At 39.4% G+C, this 22,338-nt stretch overlaps 1 protein-coding gene across 7 annotated transcripts in view; it reads left to right on the forward strand.

Annotated features, from left to right (window-relative positions):
* LRMDA (leucine rich melanocyte differentiation associated) overlaps nt 1-22,338 on the forward strand; it is a 1,037,699-nt gene that overhangs the window by 109,405 nt on the left and 905,956 nt on the right. For 2 of the 7 annotated variants that reach the window (XM_039235203.1, XM_039235207.1), the window contains exons 1-2: nt 16,364-16,452; nt 20,488-20,625. The exons of 1 other annotated variant lie outside the window; for it this stretch is intronic. Coding sequence is in view for 3 of the 6 variants with exons in the window: in XM_039235207.1 (XP_039091138.1) it covers nt 20,621-20,625 (5 nt within the window). In the remaining 3 variants the exon portion in view is untranslated. Of the gene's footprint in view, nt 1-16,347; nt 16,453-20,487; nt 20,626-22,338 lie in introns of those variants that run through there. 4 more of the 7 variants (XM_039235199.1, XM_039235201.1, XM_039235204.1 and 1 more) reach the window with 2 other exon arrangements.

The raw sequence follows: 22,338 nt of genomic DNA on the forward strand, positions 1-22,338 counted from the left end.
TTTATATCCATCTTTCCTTTAGTTTCTTTTATTGTTTTTTACTCTGGTCCTCTTCTCATGAAGCATTGTCAGCCATAGATTAGAGTTTTGTTATTCAAGTCAGAGGTCCCTCTGTGAAAGGCAAAAACTCAGATTCACATACTTTGTTCCTCTTTTGCTTTTCCCTTTCAATCTTTTATGTGCTCCTAGTACATTTTGGGAAGCAGATGAGCTAACTGATGCAATGCCCCAGGCTAAAATTTCTAAGGTGATTTCGAAGAGAAGTTGATTATTCAAGAATTTTCAGAATGAAACCCTAGGAAAAATTAGATGTGGCTTATAAAACAATAACAACAAAAACAAGCCCAGTGAGCATTCTGGATGAAGTTGGAGTCCTTTCACCATTGGAACTGACCTCCCTGAGGTTCCTGGTACCCCTGCCATTAGAAAGACAAAATTGGTTTTTCTATGAGGAGGACATGTGGTAGAATAGAAAGTGCCTTAGATTACTCCTAATCTAGGAGAGGAGGCTTTTGTAATTTACTTCTGTTACTGACTTGACTCAATGACTTTGAATGGGACCCTGAATTACTCTGTGCATCATATAAAATGAGAAGTTGGATGGAATGATGATTTGGATTGTGTGATGCAAGGAAGAGCCATCTCCTTGCTGTCTGACTTGATTGCTTGTCACTGTGCTTTAGCTGTACTGGGCTCCCTGCGCCAGTCCCTCACCTGGCTTTGCTCTTGGCTGCCTCACCATCTGAGATACCTGCCCTGCTTCCTCTACATTGCCAATTCTTAACTGTGCCTACAGGGCCCGTTGAAATTATGTCAGGCCTTTCCTAGCTACTTGAGTTATCAGAATTTTTTTTTGTATTTGTCCCATACTGCTCAACCCAACTATATATTGGACTACTTGCTGTTCTTTCATTGTAGTATTTTTTGATCTGGAAGGGACTGTGTTCAGGCCTTGTTTGACAATTTAACTACAAGAACCTTGGGGGGAAAGTGTCCTCATTATGTTCCACATAGCACCCAGCATAGCTGGAAAAATAGTAGGTGTCCCACTGATTTTCATTGAAGCCTAGAATTTCCAGGGAACACGTAAGAAAAGCTTTGATAGTCCAGCTATTCACTTATATCAGGTTCATGTTGGGAGCAAAAGCAAAGGAGGAGATTTTAAGCCTAAACTATCCAACAGGCTATTTTTCACCATTGCTGTAGGTGCTTGATGAGCTTTGTCCTTCTTCTATGTTCCTTACTTTTTGGGAGGGATTTTTCCCATTTAGCTCAAAGCCCTGTCAATTCGTTTTTTCCCCCTCCATGAAGCCTCCTAAAGGAAGTGTTATCTCCATCATCTGGAGACCTTATATTGCTGCTGCTGCTTTTGACTCAGCCTCTGGAGGTCATTATGAGGGTGGCAGTGTGGCCAAGAGCCTGGATTTGGGGGCAGGTACATCAGGGTTTGGGTTCTGCTGTAACTCTCTGTAGCTCTGTGATATCAGGCAAGTTATCGAGTCTCTAAGTCTTAATTTTTTCTCCCATGAAATGGTGACATACCTATCTCCCTGCCTGTCAGAATTAAATGAGACTGTGTCTGTACAGCTCTTAGCATGGTGTCTCACATAATTTATTCTCACTATTCTTGTTATTGAAGCCTGTATTGACTACCAAACATAAGAAGCCTGAGCCAGGCCCTTGAGGACAGAAATTAAGATCTGGACAAATGTGTATGGGATTTGCAGATGGAATGAAAAGCACTGAAGTAAGCTAGGGTTGTTCAGTGGGCATTTATATTCATGACTAGTGGTGAGTGTATCTTGAACCCAGGAAGCCTAGAATCCTCAGCCTGGCATGCAGGGTTCTGCATTTTATCCTCTCTACCTTTCCTCTTCTATTGTAGAGGGACACCCTATGCTTCCCATATCCCCTGGCCCTGTTTCTGTGCTGTTTGCTGTTCATCTGGTTTGCAGGCTCTGTAAAATGCCCTTTTTCAAACTCCCTCAAGTCCTAGGTTCTGTCTTCTGAAAATGCTCACTGTGCTTACATTGGTGCTGCACGTACCACTCAAGTGAACCTTACCAAGGTACACTCTATTTTCCATCCTCTTCAACCCAGTGTCTGGTGTGTCTCATGGATGTGAGGTGTAGGTTTGTTTCTGCTCTGCCATAGTGTAGGGTCATAGAATAGTAGAGCTGGAGAGGACTTGATGGGGGTCTAAGCATGTGGTTACAAAAGAAGCCTTTAGCTTTCTTAGCCTCTTAGATACAAAGTAGATAATGATGAGGCTGCTGTGTAAAACAGAAGCCTAGAACCTGTCTGCTCAGTCTTGCTCTCCCCCTCCAAAAGACCCTTGAGGCTCTTTGCAGAACTCTGCACATAGCAGAACACACTTTGAAGACCACAGGTCTAGCCAGGCTGGCTCATTTCATAGGTGAAGAAACCAAGTTTCAGAGACTAAGAGAACAGTGGTTTGGTCAAGGCTCCACAGTGTTACTTGAAGTAGTCTATGGCCACCCTGCTCAGCTCTACACCATACATTCCACATGCTGGGTGCTCAGGCATGCTCTGTAATGACTGCAAGGAATAATTAGGAAAGGTTGAGTGATTTTCTAATGGATCTTACATTGGTGATTAAAGAAATGTATGTGGCATTGTTGTTTCTTGTGTAATCCTCAACCCTAGACGTTTCAAGTCCTAGGGGTAGGAAGAAGAATGGCAAAAAGGGTCACCGGGCGTGAAGTTCAATGTCTCTGATGGGCATTGAGTAGTTCTTCTTGGCTTTGACCTGAAATTTCTTAGCTTTCTCATCTAGGCTGGAGCCAGCGTGGGTCAGATGAAAGGGTCTGTATGTTTTCAGCAACCACGTATTAGAAAAAGACTGCTGGAAAGACTTTCTGTTTTGTTACCTAAGCTGGGATTTGATCTTCGGACCCTCAAGGTGAAAGGCTAATACCTTAATTTGTGTGTTTTATAAACATCCCCAGGCGATGACCTTCTTGTAGCCTCATGTGATACTCACATTCTGCAGGACTGAAAGCTAAAAATTCTGGCTTGAAATAGAGTGGTACAGGTTGCATACTCAAATTTAGAATCAGCAGGGTGCCATCTCTCCATTAGTTGCTGGCAAGTATTGCTTGCATATAGTTGAATCAAACCTTTCTTGGGGGATTTCCTGGTAAAATGGAACTTCTTTATTTTAAGAGAAAATCTGTCTCAGGGTTAAAGAACATCTCTCCAATAGGTCATGTGTCCAACCAAGTAAGGTATTTCCCCTTGTAGCTTCTCCCTTCCTAAAAGTTTTCCTTTTTAAGGGTCATCTTTATTTTTTTGGTGTCAGTCAAATTATGTTTCACCAGAGCATGGAAACCGGAGATGGAGACACTCCTCAACTGTGTGTTAGAACCACGCTGGAAGTTTTTTCTTTTATGTAAATAGAGATTGATGGAACATTTTACACAGAGTACGGGCTTTTGACAAAAAGTATTGATGGTTGCTTTCAGTAAGTGTTACTTGAGATGACAGAACATTGCATTTTAAGATGAATTACACGAGAAACTCCCTCTTTGGGAATGTCATACATTTTATTTCATCTGTTGTTTTATGAGAGAGTGACTGAAGTCATGAATACCTCAGACTGAACTGTTTCCTTTGCACATTATAAGTCCCGGTTTGGTGCACTCCTATTTTAAATATAAAGTTATGGGGAAAATATTTATACTGGCAAATAATATTGATAAAAATGCTTAAATGTTCAGAAGCAGAACATAACTTCTCACATGGTTTCCCCTTGTGAGTGGGGATTTGTGGGAAGCCTGGGAACCTGTTAAAAGTTAAATGTAGATTTTTCAGAAGGATCTTGGAGTTGTCTGATAAATGGCTATTTTTTCTTCTTTTTTGGTGTGTTGGTAATTTCCCTCTTCTGACTGTATATGAATTTCAAAACTTCATTTGTATCCTTTCTTACATTGTTATTTTTTCTTGATGTAAGGGTCTAGAAGTCAAGGTCTGTGGTGATGATGGTTTGGGTCCTTAATTTTCTTTACAGCCTGAATTCAGGGATATTAGCTTAATGGCACCAGGGAGTTAATGGGTATTAACATATTTACTATATACTTTATTATTATACCAGGAACTGGGGATACAGTCCTGACCATCATGTTGTTTACAACCCTAGGAAGACGAGAGAGCTAAACAGACAGTACATTTTCAGGTAGTCATATATGCTATGAAGAAAGCAAAGCAGAGTGTAAGGAGTTAGTGTGTATGGGAGGTAGACTGATAGACATGTTAGAGAAAATTGCCCTGAGAAGTGACATTTAAGCGAAGAGCTGAATGATCAGATGGCTTGAGCTATGCAAAGGTGCCTGACAGAGGGGAGCAGCACACACAAAGGCCCTGGGCCAGAACAAACTTGGCGTATTTGAGCAACAGCAAAAAGGTCAGTGCATTTCAGAGAAAGCAATGGTGGGAGTGCTCCAAGTTTGGGGGTTGACATGGTAGGCTTCCAGGGGGGCCAGGTATAAGAGGAATGTGGTTTTGCACACTTGTCCTATCTGTGTAGCTGCAGACTTCTTGTTCATAGTATCTTCATCTACCTAGAGCCTGGCCAAGTAGGTTTTCCTATTTCCACATTGTTTATTCCCATAGAAAGATTTCATTTCCCTATTGGCCCTCTTGCTCCACCATTCACCAGATGCCAATATAGATACAATTTCAGACACTAGGGGAATTTTAAACTTTCACTCCCTCAGAATGATCCTTCAGTTAAATCTGATCTCATACTTTCAATATTACTCTTTCACAATGCTTACTGGATGTTATCATAATTAGTTGTGTATGTGATTGTCATTTTAGCCATAAGCAATTCTTACTCATGTTTGGGCCCTTCATGCTTAGCACAGTACTTGGCACCCAGTAAATGCTCAATGTATTTGTTGGCTAAATAAGCAAGACTTTTCCCTACACATTATCACATTGCCCAGTATGAGTACCAGAAATTATGGTGACTGTAAAGTCATTATATTCCTGCTTTTGTAGAAAGAGGTTAAAACCAACGTAGGGAAATAAGACCTAAATAACAACAACAAAAAGGGAAACAGTTTTGGAACTGCTTTGGGGCACTTTTTAGAGTTTAAACAGTTATTGGCTTAAAAATTATTGCAGAAATGAAAACTCATGGGGGATTAAATAGCCCAGGAGACTGCAGTGTCCTAACTCGAGTGGGATGGAACCCCCAGAGGCCTGCCGTATCATTAGACTGGGTCTTTCCTGCATTTGAGTCTTCATCCCAGCACCTTATGAGATACTTTGTCCTCCATAAATTTGGAGCTGATTTGGAACTAGCTAGCTGTTTTTCTCCCTGCTGAATTAATGTGCTGTTCAGCTGAAGCTCAAATATGAAATATATTAAAAGCAAACTAAAAACAGGTCAATGTTTTGCCTCTAATGCTATGGGAATTTTCGTTTTTAAATCATCTTTTAGTACTCCACAAATCTTCCCCGCAAAGTTTTTTTTTTTTTCCTCTCTTTTCTTTTTCTTTCTTTCTTTCTTCTTCTTCTTGTTTTTATTTTTTTTAAAGGCTGAGACTATTTTTCCCAGTGTAAAAGGCCATCTCTTAAGTCCTGATTTATACAGAAATTTACATGGAGAAAATGGCCCCAGATCCCACACAAGTGAAACTTTATTTTTTAATCTGGGGCACAGTAGGGAGTCCTGAGAAATGCATTTTCCTCTAGGATTGTAGGAGGAATACATAGTGTTTGTTTAAAGCATCAGGTATTGAGAAATGTAATGGCAGGGTGAAAAGTTTGACCTCAGCTGCCAGATCCGATCTGCTAGGGGGTAATTGAGTTGCCATGTTTTTTTCCTCTTCAGTTTAAATCAAGTTTTGCTATAGCCCATTTAAGTGTCAAATTGGTAGCAAAACTTGACAACTTCAGGGTGCAGACTTGCTTTTGATCAGAATTTACATGCAAATCATTTTTGCCTTGAACTGTCAACTCCTGTTTCTGATACTCTTGAGGGGGGACATGTCCCTCCCTACCCCCTTTCCCCCCAAGCCAAAAGGGATGTTGGCTAATGTTATTAATCAGTGTGTGGAAGAAAAAATTATCTTGATAAATATGGTGGTTAAACTATATTTTCCCTTTTGTGTGTCAGCTGTTGCAGCTGGGCATTTAATCTCCTTTTACCTAGAAGGAAATCAAACAATTATCGAGCGCTTGATGTCAAAAAGAAACTAGTGAATGAGGGGTGGAGGGTCACCAGTGTATTGGGAAATGGACTTAAGCCACCAAAACCTGACAAAGGGTGCTGACAGTCTGCATTTTCTTGGGCATTAAACAAAGTCTTTGGTAACTTTAAAGAATCTTTCCTTGCATGACTAAACTCATTGAGAGGGTTAGAGAGAAAGCTGCCTCAGAAGTCTTAAGCCTGAAACTTTTTTTTTTTTTTCCGGTTTTGCCCTAAACCCTTGGGATGCTTAAAAGCACGTGAGCATGTGTAGCTCCGTCATTCAGTGGGACAAAGGAATGTTTGCACTTTCACAGAGTTAATAATGACAGTGGTGAGTCTTTCTTGTTTCCAGCCATCCTGACTTAGCCTTCCAAGTCATCCACCTTCCTAAAGAATTTGTGATTTACACTCAGTCTCTAAATGCTTAGAGACAGCCTCACTCTGAAAAAGCAAGAAAACAGGAGAACCCAAGGAAGGAAAACAAATGGAGAAAAAGCTCGCTGTAGATTAGTAGAGCCGATTATGGATATTTACAATTATCCATTATGGAGCCAACACTTTTAGTAAAATAATGCGGGAGATTTTGTTTCTAGCCAGCCTGAAATTCCTTTCTATCACTACACCCCCAGCGGGGTGAGAACATCAAACATGTCATCTTGCCAAGATGACAGCCAGCATTGTGTCAGATGGGAGACACATGCAAGCCTGACTGGTGAACTCAAAGAAATTTCAAGATGGGATTCACTTCAACCGACGTGGCCCCATTGCAGGTTCTTTGGAAATCTCCACTACTGGCCACTTCCCTCCCCTGCTCAGTGCTGCCTGCCTGTGTGCTGTGAAATTTTAATTGAATTGTTAATGACACCAAGGAGTGACACAACACATGAGAAACTTCCAAGAATCAGTCAGGAGGAGCCCTTTTTCTTACTGTTACAAAACAGAAGACACTGGGAAATTGACAAGTCCAAGCAGCGAGGCCAGGGCAGTAATTGATAGCAGGCTGCCTAGAGCCAAGGTCCTTCCCTGGTAATTGCAAGCAGAGGCTGCCTCTGTGATCTCGCCAGTGGTGTTGGCCATGCCAGAGCGACCCGGCTTTGACGGATTGCTTTCCCGAGGTAATGACTTAGGCATGTTGCCTTTCTTGCATGAGGCCATGTGTCCCTCCCACTGGAGAAAATGAGCTGAACATTTTGCTTCTTCTTTAACAGGGTGCTGTTAAAATAACTCTATTCTATTATATAAGCCCTGTAGTGCCAGGGGCTAAATTTATATGGTTATAAACAAGAGATATTACTTTGGAATACCACAGTACTGTGTTTGCTATTTCTTTAGGATTTCAAATGGTGTTTTCAAAATAATGGATTTTACTTCAAGAAAAAAAATTGGGGTGGGGAGGAAGGATCCCATTTCTGAACAAAATCTTCATCCTATTTTTGAATTCCTCTGTGTACCTTTCCTAATTCACCAGCCCAGTATTTATTTGTATTTGTGTTTGTTTTGCTGGCTGGATTTGACTCTCTGTGGGGGCATCAGAAGGATTATTTACTCCAGGATTCTGAAATAAGATAGATATTTTATTTCATGTATTTTTAAATTCTCCAAAGGTTTCTTTTTTTATTTTTTTCCTTTCCCATTTCTGGACATTGATATATTTCAGAACTTTTATGTGGCTTTTCCTCCCTCCCTACACCTATTCTTGCTTCTCCCCTCTTCCCCGTCCTGGAATGTAATTTTGTCTGTAAAATATGATGGTAAGCTGAAATGTCCCTGATGATCTATAGCACTTCTGGATTTTCACTCCCGTTGGTGACAGAAACTTACTAATTCTGATATAGGGGTCCCTGAGTATGTTTCCATGCTGTAGCTTGTGCTTTCTAGCATATTTAAAGCTTGGGTCTTTCACCCCACCTTTGTAAACACAGTTTCACACCAAGAATCAACTTCAAAAGAAATGCCAGGAAAATCGCTAAAATTCAACTATAGATTGATTTAAGAAGTGATGCCCACATGATAAGTTTTGATGGAGAACCTAAGAGAAAGGAAACAGGTTATTACTAATGGGAACTTACAGGGGGAGAAAAAGTAGATAAATGATTTCATGGTGGTTATTTTCCTTATGTTTAGTCTCTAACTTCCCAAATTTCTTACTAATGGGTAGTGCATATTTAGAACTAATATTTGTAGGAAATGGAGGTTTAAATGTTGGCAGGTTTCTAGGCTCTTGCACAGAATTTGCTTCTGCAAAAGAACACTTAGGGAAAGTGAACTTGTGTGGACTAGCCTGAGAACCTCACCATTGATTCTACGGGAAAAAACCTTCAGGGTCCTAACCTGGTTATAGGGTGCTAGAAAACCATTTTTCTTTGTTTCTTCATCATTGTCCAAAACTTGGAAAGGGAGAAACTCCCTTTTCTGCCATGATCTGAGCAGCAAAAGAATTGCCCCTAACCCTACTTCAGGTACTGAATCAAGAGTATAAATCCTTACCACTGTTCTACCTGTAGAGTCATCATGTAGGGCATACTTATAAGTTGGGTTTTTATAAATAGGGGTGTGTAATCTTATAATTTATTTGACTTTTCTGTTCTTACTGTTTATAAAGATTTAAGTCAAATGCTTTGTTCTTTTTCCTTTCCTGTGTTTTCAGTGTGTTTTGTTTATAGCAGTGGTTCAGTGGGGGTGGGGGGGAGGGGTTCAGTCCCTTCCCCTCTCCCCATAGACATTTGATCATCATACCTGGGAAGGTGAATCCTAGTGGCATCTGATGGATAGAGCCTGGGGATGCTGCTAAACAATCTGTAACACACAGGATAGGCCCGCCAATAAAGAATCATCAGGTCTAAAATGCTTAGTACAGTGACATAGTGACAAAAACTCTCAGCAAAACGTCATGAATTGAGGCAAAAACCAGTCAATCAACAAGTGCCATTGAGACCTTGGAGGACCCAGAACCAAAAGGGTTTTAGAAGTACAGAGCTTCCTGGTTGTGGACACAGGCATTAGACATGCACCTGGGTTCTGATGATGGTTATATTGCATGACTAGGGCTTATTGCTTAAACCCAATTAGGAGACCTCAGTTTCCTTCCCTAAGTGCGACAGATGACAGAACTGCTGTTACAGGATAACGCCTGTGCACTGGTGTGAAGCTTAAACCAGATTTTAGTAAGTGAATACCCATGTATGAATTGGTCTATGCCCTACCGGTGGTGACATAATGAATTTGGAGACTGTTTTGCCAAAGTTTTCCCTTTTACAGATGAAAAAATGGAGACCCAGAAAGGGAGGTTATTTACTCAAAATGGTAGCCAGTGGCAGAGTTGGGACTAGAAGCCAGGTCTTGTGACCCCAAGTCCTATATTTTTACACTCTTAAGTTTTCTTTTGTGGTTTGGATCTGAAGTCTGATTGGGAAGGAAAATCCCTGTCTGAAATAGGGAAACATTGAGTGGCAAAATTTCCAGTCTGGGACCTCTAGATTCTGGAAGTACACAGAAATAGGTAAGGAGGATGATCATTTGTAGTGGTCATGAAAATGAGTGGAATTTTTTAAGATCCTAAAGCTTGTCCTGGGACTAAACAAAAACAGCAGAAGCTTTATGAGGATGGTCTTAGGCTTCAGTTCTTTCAAATGCTGAAACACATTATTTCATGGTGGACGTGAGAATCTTTTCATGAAATTTCTTTGAAGACCATCAGACACAGAGGAAGAATGAGAACATTTATTGTTGATCAGTATTAGGCCCAGTGCCAAGTAATTCCATACACACTTTCTGGTTTCAGTGATCTTACTGAGCTTTAGTGTTGCATGTCTTCTTCATTGGGAAGATGGTGGGTAAGAGCAATGGGGAGTATAGCCATTGGATGGCATACCATGTTGGCTTCAAAGGTCATGCTTCTGAATAGTTAATGGTAGGGGAAAATATCCATGAACTGTTCTTCTTATTTTTTTTTAATGTTCATTTATTTTTAAGAGAGAGCATGGGAGGGAGGGGGCAGAGAGAATGGGAGACAGAATCCCAAGCAGGCTCTGTGTTGTTGGCAGAGAACCAGATGTGGGGCCCAAACTCATGGATCATGGGTTCATGACCTGAGCGGAAATGAAGAGTTGGGCACTTAACCCACTGAACCACCCAGGTACCCCTGATCTATTCTTAAGTTAAAAAGGTAGGTTAAAAAACTGGGGGTGCACTCTGGATCCCAACTGTACTTAAAAATCAAAGTGAGTATACATAAGAAAAGGAATGGAAAACTCTATCAGAATATTAACCGGTTATTTCTGGTGTTGGGATCAAGGATGATTTTAATTTTCCTTTTTATTTGTATTTTTGTTTCTTTTTTATAACGTTTTTTATTTTTTTGTCTGGTTGATAGAATTGATCATTAAGTATTAATAAGTTGTTTGTGCCTGGGAACAATAAGCAAAGGAAAAGTAAATAGGGAGTTTCTGTGCTCAGGGAATCTTTATTGTACTTCTAGAACAAGATCTACACATATGGAAAGTTTATTAATAACAAAAGCTATCAGTTACTATTGAACTGTTATGTGGCTGATTATATTATGATAGAGAATCTCTAGATTAAAAAAAATTTTTTAAATGTTTTTATTTATTTCTGAGAGAGAGACACAGCATGAGCAGGGGAGGGTCAGAGAGAGAGAGAGAGAGAGAGAGAGAGAGACAGATTCTGAAGCAGGCTCCAGGCTCCAAGCTACCTGTCAGCACAGAGCCCAATGCGGGGCTCGAACCCATGAACCGTGAGATCATTACCTGAGCCGAAGTTGGACACTTAACTGACTGAGCCACCCAGGAGCCCTGAGAATCTCTAGATTTTTAATAATGTCTTATGGCCATTTGTGATTTACAAATTATTTCACTGAATCTTCCTAACAGACCTATGGGATACTTACTGGTAGTCCTATGTTAAAAATGGAAAACATGAGTTTGAGAGAATTTGGGAAGTGGTGGAGCCAAGATTGACTCCCAAGCTTATGTCCTTAACCACAAGTTAATGTTCCCTCCCAGCGGACCTTGTTTAGTTGGTAAATCACCTTGTACTTATTGCCAGTGGGGAACTGCAAGAATGAGTGATCCACTGGAGAGAAACCCATCATTTCAGCCTGGTCAGGAGGAAGGGGAGAGGGATTAAGAGTCTCATACTAGTCTTAGCATGGTGGGAAATAGGTTCGTAATCCACCATCTGCGAAGATTTCACTTACTTATTAGTGAACCCAGCCTGATGTTTCAGGATGATTCTGTGCAGCATTATTGAGTATCTCTGGACCAAAACACATGAACCACTTTCAGGGTTTGTGTTGGGAGGAGATAAAGAGGATGAGAGCAGGCCAAGCTTAGAGAAGTGTCTTGGGAAGCTGCCTGTCTTTGCTCATCTCTACAAGTTCTAGTTGCCTTTGTAAAGATTTTAGCACTGATTTGAGTGAATGTGGCCTGACAGACAGAACTTCTCTGGGACCTAACTGAATCAGCTTTCCTTTCATAGCCTGCACTGAGTCCATGGTGCCCACACAATGGCCAAAACCACAATGGCCACAGTAAGTGCTGTGGAATGTGTGTGTTTCATCTTTATCAAGAATGTCACGTGGCATTTCCTGATTGCTCCAGCAGCCTGCTGCCCCATCTGAGTTTCCAGACTAAATACCAGTTCTCAAGCCACATGTGTTTATGGTATATAATAAATCTCCATTTGTCATAATGGTTTAAATTTAAAAGAAAAGAAAAAGGTGAGCTGTGATGTAAAAAAAAAAAAAAAAAAAAAGTTGGCTGTTCTAAATTAACTTTCTTAGAGTTTCAGGTCAAGCCCAATTTATTAAGGGGGATAAAAAAGATAGAAACCTAGTCTGTGATCACAATTGTGATTTATCCACACTTTGAGTGGGTCCTCCTTTGGACCTTTTTCTTGAACTGCAGCTGGCTTAGTTTATGTAGGACCTGCTGGGAGCTGAGGTTATAATGAAAAACAGTTATTCTTTGAAATTACTCACAAGAAGAGGGCTCATTTTATCAAGTGCCCTCCTTAATTTGATTGTAAGGCTTTTCATATTTATTTTTCCTGCATTAATCACACTGTATCTTTGTGGCAAGTATAAACACCGTGGTGAAAGATAGCATTTAAAAGAAAAAACATTCAGAGGACAAATGTTTCTCTAGAGGTGGCCTGTCGGGAGCCCTTACCGGGTAATTAAGAAAGTTATTTTGGGTTTGGTACTAACGTTGTGAACTTTTCCAGAGACTGCTCTTCAGAGCAGGATGGCATTTTAATATTTTTGCAGATTAACCTTTAACAATGAGTGTCCAGTACTGACATCCCCTGGTGACATCCCTGGCTTCGCCCAAGGAAGAGATGTGGGAGAGGCTTCCTAATCCAAGACTGAGAAACTCTTATTTTTATCTTAATACCCTGGGTTGGACCCAGGAGTCCAGGACCCAGCCTAGGCCTTCTTCTCTGCTAACTAGAGTCCTTCTGACCTGGACAGCCCATAATATTTTAACAATATGATATCAACGCAAGGTGATGAAGGATAATTCCTATTCTTAGCAAAAACTCCCCAGATGGTCTTCTGCTTTCCAGAACTCCCTGTTGAATGCTCACTGTCACTAAGGAGGACAACTCAGAACCAGATGCTGGTTATCCATTCCAAATATGAAAATAAATTTCTATATGCTTTCATGTTATTGAAATCTGTAATATTTCTTATCTCTCGTCTCTGGGCATAAAAGAGATCTAAGTAAGTGTTGGAACCTTTATACCTTGTGATGGTACCTTAATGAAATTCTGTGTGAGGCAATAGGATGAGATAGTCCCTCAAAATGTCTTCCAGGAAGGTAAGTCAAGTCCAGTGCTGATCTGACCATATTAAGAGTATATTCTTATCAGCTTATTATATTAGTATTATTTTCTGTTGTGGGTGATAGTATGTATTAAAAAAATAAATTGAAATTCTGAAAAAAAGATTAGTGAGATAAAATTTACATTAAATTCCCTTAAAAACTTTTTTAAGTATTTATTTTTGAGAAAGTGTGAGTGGGGGAGGGACAGAGAGAGAGGGAGACACAGAATCCAAAGGAGGCTGTAGGTTGTCAGCACAGAGCCTGATGTGGGGCTTGAACTAATGAGCCATGAGATCAGGACCTGAGCCACCCAGGCGTCCCACATTAAATTCCCTAAGTGAATAGTTAGATAATTTGTGACAAATATGTGCAGTCATGTAGCCACCACACGATCAAGATGGAATACTTTCATCGCTGTTTTCATTTAGTGTTTTTTTCCCTATCCCCAGCTCCTGATCTGTACTGATACAACTTTTTTCTCTAAGTTTTCCTTTGCCTAAAATATTATAAAAATGGCATCGTATATTATTCAGCCTTTGTGCTTCTTTCACTTCACATAATGCTTTGAGACTGATTGATGTTGTAGCATGTATCAGTAGTTCATTTCTTTTTATTGCTGAATAGTATTCCATTGTCTGGTTGTACCATGATACACTGATAACATTTACCACTTATTTGGGGTTTGGATTGAGTTTAAAGTTTTTGACTACTATGCACAAAGCAGCTATAAACATTTTCTCAGAAAATAGTCTATTTTGGTGAATATTCCATGGGTTGTTGAAGAGGATGTGGAACCTCCTCTTGTTGGAGTCTTTTGTAAATGTCAGTTAAATCAAGTTAGTTTATAGTGTTGTTCAAGCCTTCTATATCCTTACTGAATTTTTATTATACTGTTTATACAAATTACTGAGAGAGGAATATTGAAGTTCTCTAATAAATTTGTGCTTTTTTAAAATTTCATTTGTATCAGTTTTATGGTTTTTGGAACTCCGTTTTTAGATGCATTGTATTTGTTACATTTTCTTGATGAATTGATTGTTTCTGAAAATACTCCTTGTTCTAAAGCCTACTTTGTATTATAGAGCTTTCAGGTTTTGTGTGGTACATATTTCTACTTTTTACTCTTAATATATCTCTGTATTTATATTTACAGTGAATTTCTTTCCTATCCAGTCTGATGATTTCTGGTTTTCACTTGGAATGTTTAGGCCATTTACATTTAATATAATTTATTGATATAGTTAGTTTTAAATCTAACATTTTCTAAGTTTTGTATTTATTCCATTTGTTTCTTTTCTTACTTTTTAGATTGTTTGTATATACTTATGATTCTGTTTTATGTCCAGAAAAACAGATATTTTCTCATAAAATTTTTCTCTTGGTTGTATTAGTGTGTATAATAAATATATTTAACTTATTACAGTTTACTTTTCAAATAATGCACCACCTTATGTATAGTTTAAGAATCTTACAATGGTATACTTCTATTTCCTTCTTCCTATCCTTTATTTTATGGTTGTCTCACATGTTCTACATGTGTTAAACTCCCAGTTAATTTGTTTTCTTTAGATGGGAGTTACTCCCCCTTTTTTTAAACCAGGAAAAGTATTTTTCTATTTGCTTACTGTAATTGGAAAATTAAAATATTCTATTAAAATTTATTTAGCTTAATCTGTTGGCAAACTTAAATATATTTTGCAGAACCAGTTATCTTTTAAGGAGAATGAAATTAAGAAAATGTTTGTCATATTACCCACATTTTTATCGCATCTGAAGGACTTTCTTTGTATAGATCCAGATTTCCTTCTGGTACCAGACACTTGCCTGAAGAACTTTAACATCTTTTTAATATGGGTATACTGGCAGTGAATTCTGTTTTTCTTTACCTAAAACATTCTTACCTTACCATCATTCTTAGAAGGTATTTTCACTGTGTACAAAATTCCCATTAGTTTTTTTTTCAGTACTTAAATGATCCAATCCCATTTTCTTCTGCCTTGTGTTCTGTTGAGAATTCAGATGTCATTCTCAGCTTTGTTCTTTTGTATATATGTTTTCTCTCTGACTGCCTTCAAGATTTTCATTTTATACTTGTTTTCTAGTAGTTTTACTATTATGTGCCTATGTTCTTCCCCCTCGCCATCCCACTTGAGGATTTGTTAGGTTCTTTGAACCGTGGTTTTTGTTAGTTTTGGAAAATTCTTGCCAATTTTAAAACATTTTTTTCTCCTTGCTTTCTGCTTTCATTTACTTCAGAATTCCAAAAATATGTTACACTATTTGAGATCATCCCATAGCTCTTGGATGCTCTGTTATATTTTTCAGCTTTTTTCTTCATTGTTAGTTGGGTTATTTACTCTGTTCAAGTTCATAAATCTTACTCAGCTGTGTGTACTCTTCTAAATCTATTGAAGGAACGCTTCTTTGGTATCATGTTTTTTATTTCCAGCATTTTCATTTACTACTACTTTTGTTAGTAGTTTGCTTTCTTTTCTGCAAATTACCCATCTGTTCATGTATGATCTTTACTTGTATATCAAAAAACCCCCATCAAATTTAGTAATAGTTCTCTTAAGCCCCTGTTAGGTCCAACACCCGAATCACCTCTGGTTCTGGTAATGTTGACTACTGCGTCTTCTGACCAAGAGTACTTTATTTTTCTTGCTTTTCGTGTGTCCTATAACTTTTGATGAAATGCTGGACAAAGTATGTAGAAGAACAGTAGAGACTGAGGTAAGTAGTATTTACACCTGGAAATGGAGACGTGTCTGTTGGGATGTTAGTGTGGGTAGCTGAGTCAGTAACTGAACTGGATCTGAGTTTTTGTTTTAAGACAGACTCCAATTCCTCCAGTGGTGGCTTGCCTGCTACCTTATGCTTAGGGGGGAATCTGGAGAAATGGAGTTTTCCTCATGTTTGCACACGATCCATAATTTTAACCGGGTGTACATGCCTACATCAAAGAATGGATCTTTGTGCCCTTTCCCCTCCTTGAAGGCTAGCCTACTCTTGCTTTTTTACTCACTGTGAAGCTTGTGGTAATGGGGAGGGTTTCTTCTCATGCTCTAGGTTCAGTCTTAGGCAGGTCCTGTGGGCGTAGGTTCCAGACATGAATTTTGTTTTGTCTCATATTGGTAAGGACTCTTGAGCAGGAGCGAATTTCCTGTCCCTTTTCCAGTGGTAGCAGGTCTCTGCTTTCTATATATGCAAGATGCTGTACTGAATGTGTTTTCCTCCCCCTTCCCCCAGAGGCAGACCTGTTTTGCATCTAGCTCTCTTTTAGTGGCAGTGACCTTTACTTGGGACTGATCTTCTTCAGAGGCTTATGACTTCTCTGTTTTTTGTTTTTGTTTTGTTTTGTTAATGAGAGAAGGATCTGAGAAATGGGTAGGATTTCATGCCTGTACACAATGTAGGGGATTCTCGTAGGTCTCTTTCTTGGTCTTAATCTCTTTGTAAGCAGTGTAGAAAAAGCTGATGAGTGAGTAAAGACTCTCCTTGTGTCTGGGACTCTCAGGAATTCTGAAGTCTCGGGGTAGCCCACATGTGACATTTACAAATTTGTTAAAATTCCAGCGTTTTTCTTTTTATTTAGTTTTATGATGGCTGCCCTTTCAACCTGTGCTCTCCCAAACATGAAATAGTTTGTGTGTCCTGTCTCCCCTTGGAGAGGGACAAGTCACACTTAGGAATTTAGTTTACTTGTTTGCCTTGTAACATCAGCCCTCTGATGGAGTGGAGAAAAATTAAGATTTTATGGGTTATTTGGCTTTTTCTTTTTAATGTAGAGTGATGTTGTTTTGTGGGTTTCTATGTCTTGAGAAGGAATGAATTCCTGAGAAGTTTTAAGTGACTTTGGTCTGTTGTTGTGTGTCTAGGAGGTCAGGAGGATTCTAGAAATCCTACCATATGGGGAGTAATTAAACAACCAAAGGACATTTAGACTGGAGAAGGGAAACTTTGTAGGACAGATGAATGTAATAAATAATAGCCCCTACAAGTAGCTGTGAAATTGCCATGATGAAGCAGGTATAGACTTGTATCTAATGTTGTTTGTAATGACATTAATCAATTAACTGATCACTTCTATTAGTGTCTACTTTGTGTTAGGCATTGGAGATGCAGATACAGGTAAGATATAGTCCCCACTCTTAGGTGCTCACATTTGGAATTTGGCCAGTGATAATAAAGGGTAGCAGACTTCAGTTAACTATAAGGAAGAACTTGCCAATATTTAAAGCCACTGAGGATAGAATGGGCAATGTGGAAGGGTTACAGCCTTTAGAGGCTGTGTGGAGTGGATTCTTATCCTGAGAAAAGACAAGATAGGATGGTCTGATGGTCCCCTCCAGTAAATCCCAAGGAGCTGGGATTTTAGCATTCATATGTATCTAATGCAGAGGCAGTCTCTGATCTGATGAGAGGAGTCTGGTGACTCCATGACTGTCTTCTCTGTTGTCCTATAAGGAGGTTTTAGAACCTATAGGGCAACCATAAGACCCTTACTAAGGGAAGAAGAAGCAGGTGGATACTAGAGAAGAAGTTGACATTTGAAGGAATAAACAGGCAAAGGGAGAGTTTCTCATTTGTACAGGTTTATCTTAAGGACAGACTTCAGATTATGCCATGCGGGAAGGATAAAACTGGATTGAAAGCATGATTTTTATTGGCTTGCGTAATCAGAGATGACAGTGAGCATCTGGAAAGAGTGGAATCTCCGAAAGAATCAGTTGTTGTATGTATGCATGTATAAAATTGTATATATAAAAGCTCTCAATTTGTGTATATAAAATCTCCTATCTGTAGCTGGACCCTGTGTCATGTGTGAGTTTTAGTAAGACTAAAACAATTGAACTGAAATTGGACTTGCCTGCTTCAGGGGAGACAGTGTTTTGTATTTTTCTTTTATCCAGATTAAATGTCTGAGTAAAAAGTGATACTCAGAGAAACTTTACACAATTCAGAACTCCTACAACCTATCATTCAAGACGTCCAAGACAAAATCTAAAATTACTCATTTCATTATGAAAAGCAATAGGGACCAACTCCAAGATGACCCAGAAGATAGAATAGCAAGCAAAGTTAAAAAAAATTTTTTTTAATGTTTTTATTTTTGGAGAGAGAGAGAGAGCGCGAGCACAAGTGGGGGAGGGGTAGAGAGAGGGCAAGACAACAAATCAGAAGCAGGCTCCAGGCTCTGAGGTGTCAGCACAGAGCCCGATGCAGGGCTCGAACTCATGAACTGCAAGGTCATGACCTGAGCCAAAGTTGGATGCTTAAGTGACTGAGCCACCCAGGTGCCCCAAGCAAAGATTTTAAAGTAGCTGTTGGAAATATGCTCAGGGACATGAGGGGGGTAAACTAACAATGTAGGAAAAGATAGGAAATCTCAATAGAGAAATAGTATTATTTGATTATTGTAAAAATGGTGTAATAATAATCTAGCCCTGAAAATTATAATATCAAAGAATTCACTGGATGAGCTTTATGGTAGAATGAAGATATCGGGGAAAGAAATTAAAGAACAATAGGAATCATTCAGTCTGAGGAAGAGAGAATAAATGGAAAACAAAAGGTAAACGGAGTTACAAGGGCCTGTGAGACCGTATCTAACACACTGAAGTCCCAGAATGGGGCAAAGAAAAAAATAAAAGGAAGAAATAATGGCTGAAGATAACTGAAATTTGTTGAATGACACAAGTTTATAGATTCAGAAAGCTCAGTGATCACCAAGCAGGATTACCTTAAGGCCAAGCATACATAGGCATATATCTTAAACTCCCTCCCTTTTCTCTCCTTTCCCCCCAAAAAGATGAAAATAATAATGAAAAAGAGAGAAGTATACATTGCTTACAGGACAACAACAACTTGAATTACCTTCATGTCTTAAGTGAAACAATGAAGGCCAGACGACAGTAGGGCAATATCTTTTTTTTTTTTTTTTTAACAAATAGTTTATTGTCAAGTTGGTTTCCATATAACACCCAGTGCTCATCCCCACAAGTGCCCTCCTCCATGCCCATCTTCCCCCTCCCCCCCCCCCTACACCCATCAGTCCTCAGTTTGTTCTCATCATTCAAGAGTCTCTCATGGTTTGCCTCTCTCCCTCTCCCCCACCATTTACCCCCTTCTTCTCCCCCATGGTCCTCCGTTAAGTTCCTCCTAATCCTCCTATACGTGCAAACATATGATATTTGTCCTTCTCTGCCTGACTTATTTCGCTCAGCATAACACCCTCAAGGTCCATCCAGGTTGCTACACATGGCCAGATTTCATTGTTTCTCATTGCCATGTAGTATTCCATGGTATAGATAAACCACATCTTCTTGATCCATTCATATGTTGATGGACACTTAGGCTCTTTCCATGTTTTGGCTATTGTTGAGAGTGCTGCTATGAACATTGGGGTGCATGTGCCTCTATGCATCAGCACTCCTGTATCCCTTGGGTAAATTCCTAGCAATGCTATTGCTGGGTCATAGGGGAGTTCTATTGTTAATTTTTTGAGGAATCTCCACACTGTTTTCCAGAGGGGCTGCACCAATTTACATTCCCACCAACAGTGTAGGAGGGTGAGTAGGGCAACATCTTTAATGGGCTTACAGGAGAAAAGAAATACACACTCTAAATCAAGAATTCTCTATTCAGCAAAAATATCCCTAAAGAATGAAGGTGAAATAAAGACATTTTCCACTAAGAAGAAAACTAAGATAATCACTAGTAGACCTGCATACTGAGAAAAGGCCAAGGAGGTTCTACAGGCCAACAAATGGAAATCCATTCTCAGGAAGCAAAAGAGCATCAGATACCATGAATAGATGGGTAAACAAACAAACAAAAAAACACAAAGACTTCTTCCTCTAATTAAAAAAAATGATTGTAACTGGAGTGCCTGGGTAGTTCAGTTGGTTAATTGTCTGAGCCTTGATCTCAGCTCAGGTCTTGATCTCAGAGTTGTGAGTTCAAGCCATGTGTTGGGCTCTGTGCTGGATGTGAAGCCTATTAAAAAAATGCTTGTAATTGTTTAATCCCCAAGCTATAATATAGTACTTTAGACTTCAAAGACTATGTAGATATAGTATATATGACAAGTGTATATTCCTATGGTTGTATGATTTCTTCATTTTACATGGAGTGGTACACTATTGTAAGCAGATTGTGACGAAGAGAGAATGTATACTGCAATTTTAGAGCAATTTTACAAAAAGACAAGGGATACAACCAAAAAGCCGATAGATAAATTGAAAAGATATTCTAAAGACAATTCTGTAACAAGGCAGGATAGGAAAAAGAAAGGGACAAAAGATTGACAAAGAGAAAACAGAGATAATGTGGTCGACTTAAACCGTATCAATAATTACATGAAATGTTGATGCAGTATACACCCAGTTGGAATGGGACCAATAATCCCCGACTTTTTAGTTCTCAGAGATGTTGGAAATGGCTTTGCAAGTGCATTGGGATTTCAGGAGAGAGTGTGGCTACAGAAATCCACCTTCTAGTCCTGTGAGATTGGTATCAATGGACTGGAAAAAAGGAACTGTTTAAAGCAGATATGAGGTATGGGTTCTGTTTTGTCTAGCTCTTCTGACACTGGCTGTGCTCCTGTGCTAAGAACTAACTGGAGCTGGGAATGAAGCTTGGGGCAAGATGCCTCTGCTTTGCCTGTTTGCATCCTGTGCATCTTTAAGCAAGTTGTTCCTATTTTCACTGAGTTCTTCTTCCCCATCACGCCCCTCACGTCCACCGTCATCCCCTTTAAAGCTCTATAATATATGGAGCTGTGTGTTGATTTGTTAAGTCTAACTGTCTTCCATTTGAACCTCCAAGAGGTTTTAAGGACAAGGTGTTTTGATGTGTCCTTTCAGACTGATAAGCAGGAGGCCTGGTATGAGTGACTTTATTAAATCCTCCAAGGAACCCCTGGCATGGAGGATATGCCAGCACAATGGCATTTTTTAGTTCTGTGATAAAGAAAGGGGTATGAAATGTACTGCTTCATTGGGCAAACAGTACTCATACCTCTGTTCTCTTTCTCCAACACTCCTATTTCCCTACTCATCCAGCTTGGGGGGAAAAGGAGTAATTAAATGATGGTCAGTGGTGTGATTTACTGTTTTTTACCCTTGTATGATTTTCTTAGTATCTACTGAAAACTTGTAAAGTACCTGACAGAAAATTAGGCTCTGTAAAGCAGTTTGGTGCTTACATGTGATCAAGAAGGCATTGCCACAGTGGAATTTTCCTTCCCTTTAGAAAGGAATGCTATTTTCAGGCACCTGAATCAGAGAGCAAAAACCTGTTTCAGTAAGACTTTGTACTAAATGACATAAAATTAGTCCTCAAAGAATTCGTTGACTCCAATCCTGTATAAGGGCCTGTATTCAGTCCTTAATAACATTATCAGCCATATGATTTCTGCCTTGGGTCTCATGAAATCAAGTGGAGTATACTTTGAAATATTTATGATTGTAGGAAAGTCATTTCTCTGGATCTGATAAATAGAGTGAGTTAATTGGACACGTCTGGAGAGTTTGGGTCAGTAAGCCCATGGTGTAGGGTGAGGCCTGGGAGTCTATTTTGAAACAAGCTTCAGAGGTGATCCTTTTGCTGATCTCTAAGGGCCTCTCCAGATTGTAACTTTCTGTGATTCCATGATTTTATATGAATGGAAGGAAAGGTAAATTTTTTTTTTTGCATATGAACCCTCCCTTTTAAAATAGGCCATTTTAGGGGTGCCTGGGTGGCTAAGTTTGTTGAGTGTCCTATTTTTAGTTTTGGCTCAGGTCATAGTCTCATGTTTGTGGGATCAAACTCTGCATTGGGTTCCATGCTGCTTGGGATTCTCTCTCCCTCTTTCTCTGCCCCTCCCCTGCTTATGCTCTCTCTCAAAATAAATTTTAAAAAATGGTGCATTTAGGATCATCTGGTATTTTTATTTAGTGACCTTTGGGTCCCTTCCTATGGCAGTCTCTCCCTCAACAATTAATTACTATTTTGACTGACCTTTTCAGAGAAAGGAAATAGTTCACAAAGATTCTCTACTCAACTATAGAAGCAAAAGCTCTGGCATCACCCAAATGGGGGAGATTCTCTGTGCAGTTATGACTTTGGACTGTCACGTGACCTTGGCAGGTCAGATGCTCTTTGTTGGTTTAGGGGGCTGGTTTTATTTTCTTGGGTGTATCAAGGTAATAGGAAAGTTCTTTCAAGAATAGAGTTTGCATTTGAAAGCGCAGAGGCATTTGTCAGGACAGAGGCTGAATTTTTTCA

The sequence above is a fragment of the Hyaena hyaena genome, unplaced genomic scaffold, assembly GCF_003009895.1.
Source record: "Hyaena hyaena isolate Hyena2069 unplaced genomic scaffold, ASM300989v1 scaffold_97, whole genome shotgun sequence".
Lineage (NCBI taxonomy): Eukaryota > Metazoa > Chordata > Mammalia > Carnivora > Hyaenidae > Hyaena > Hyaena hyaena.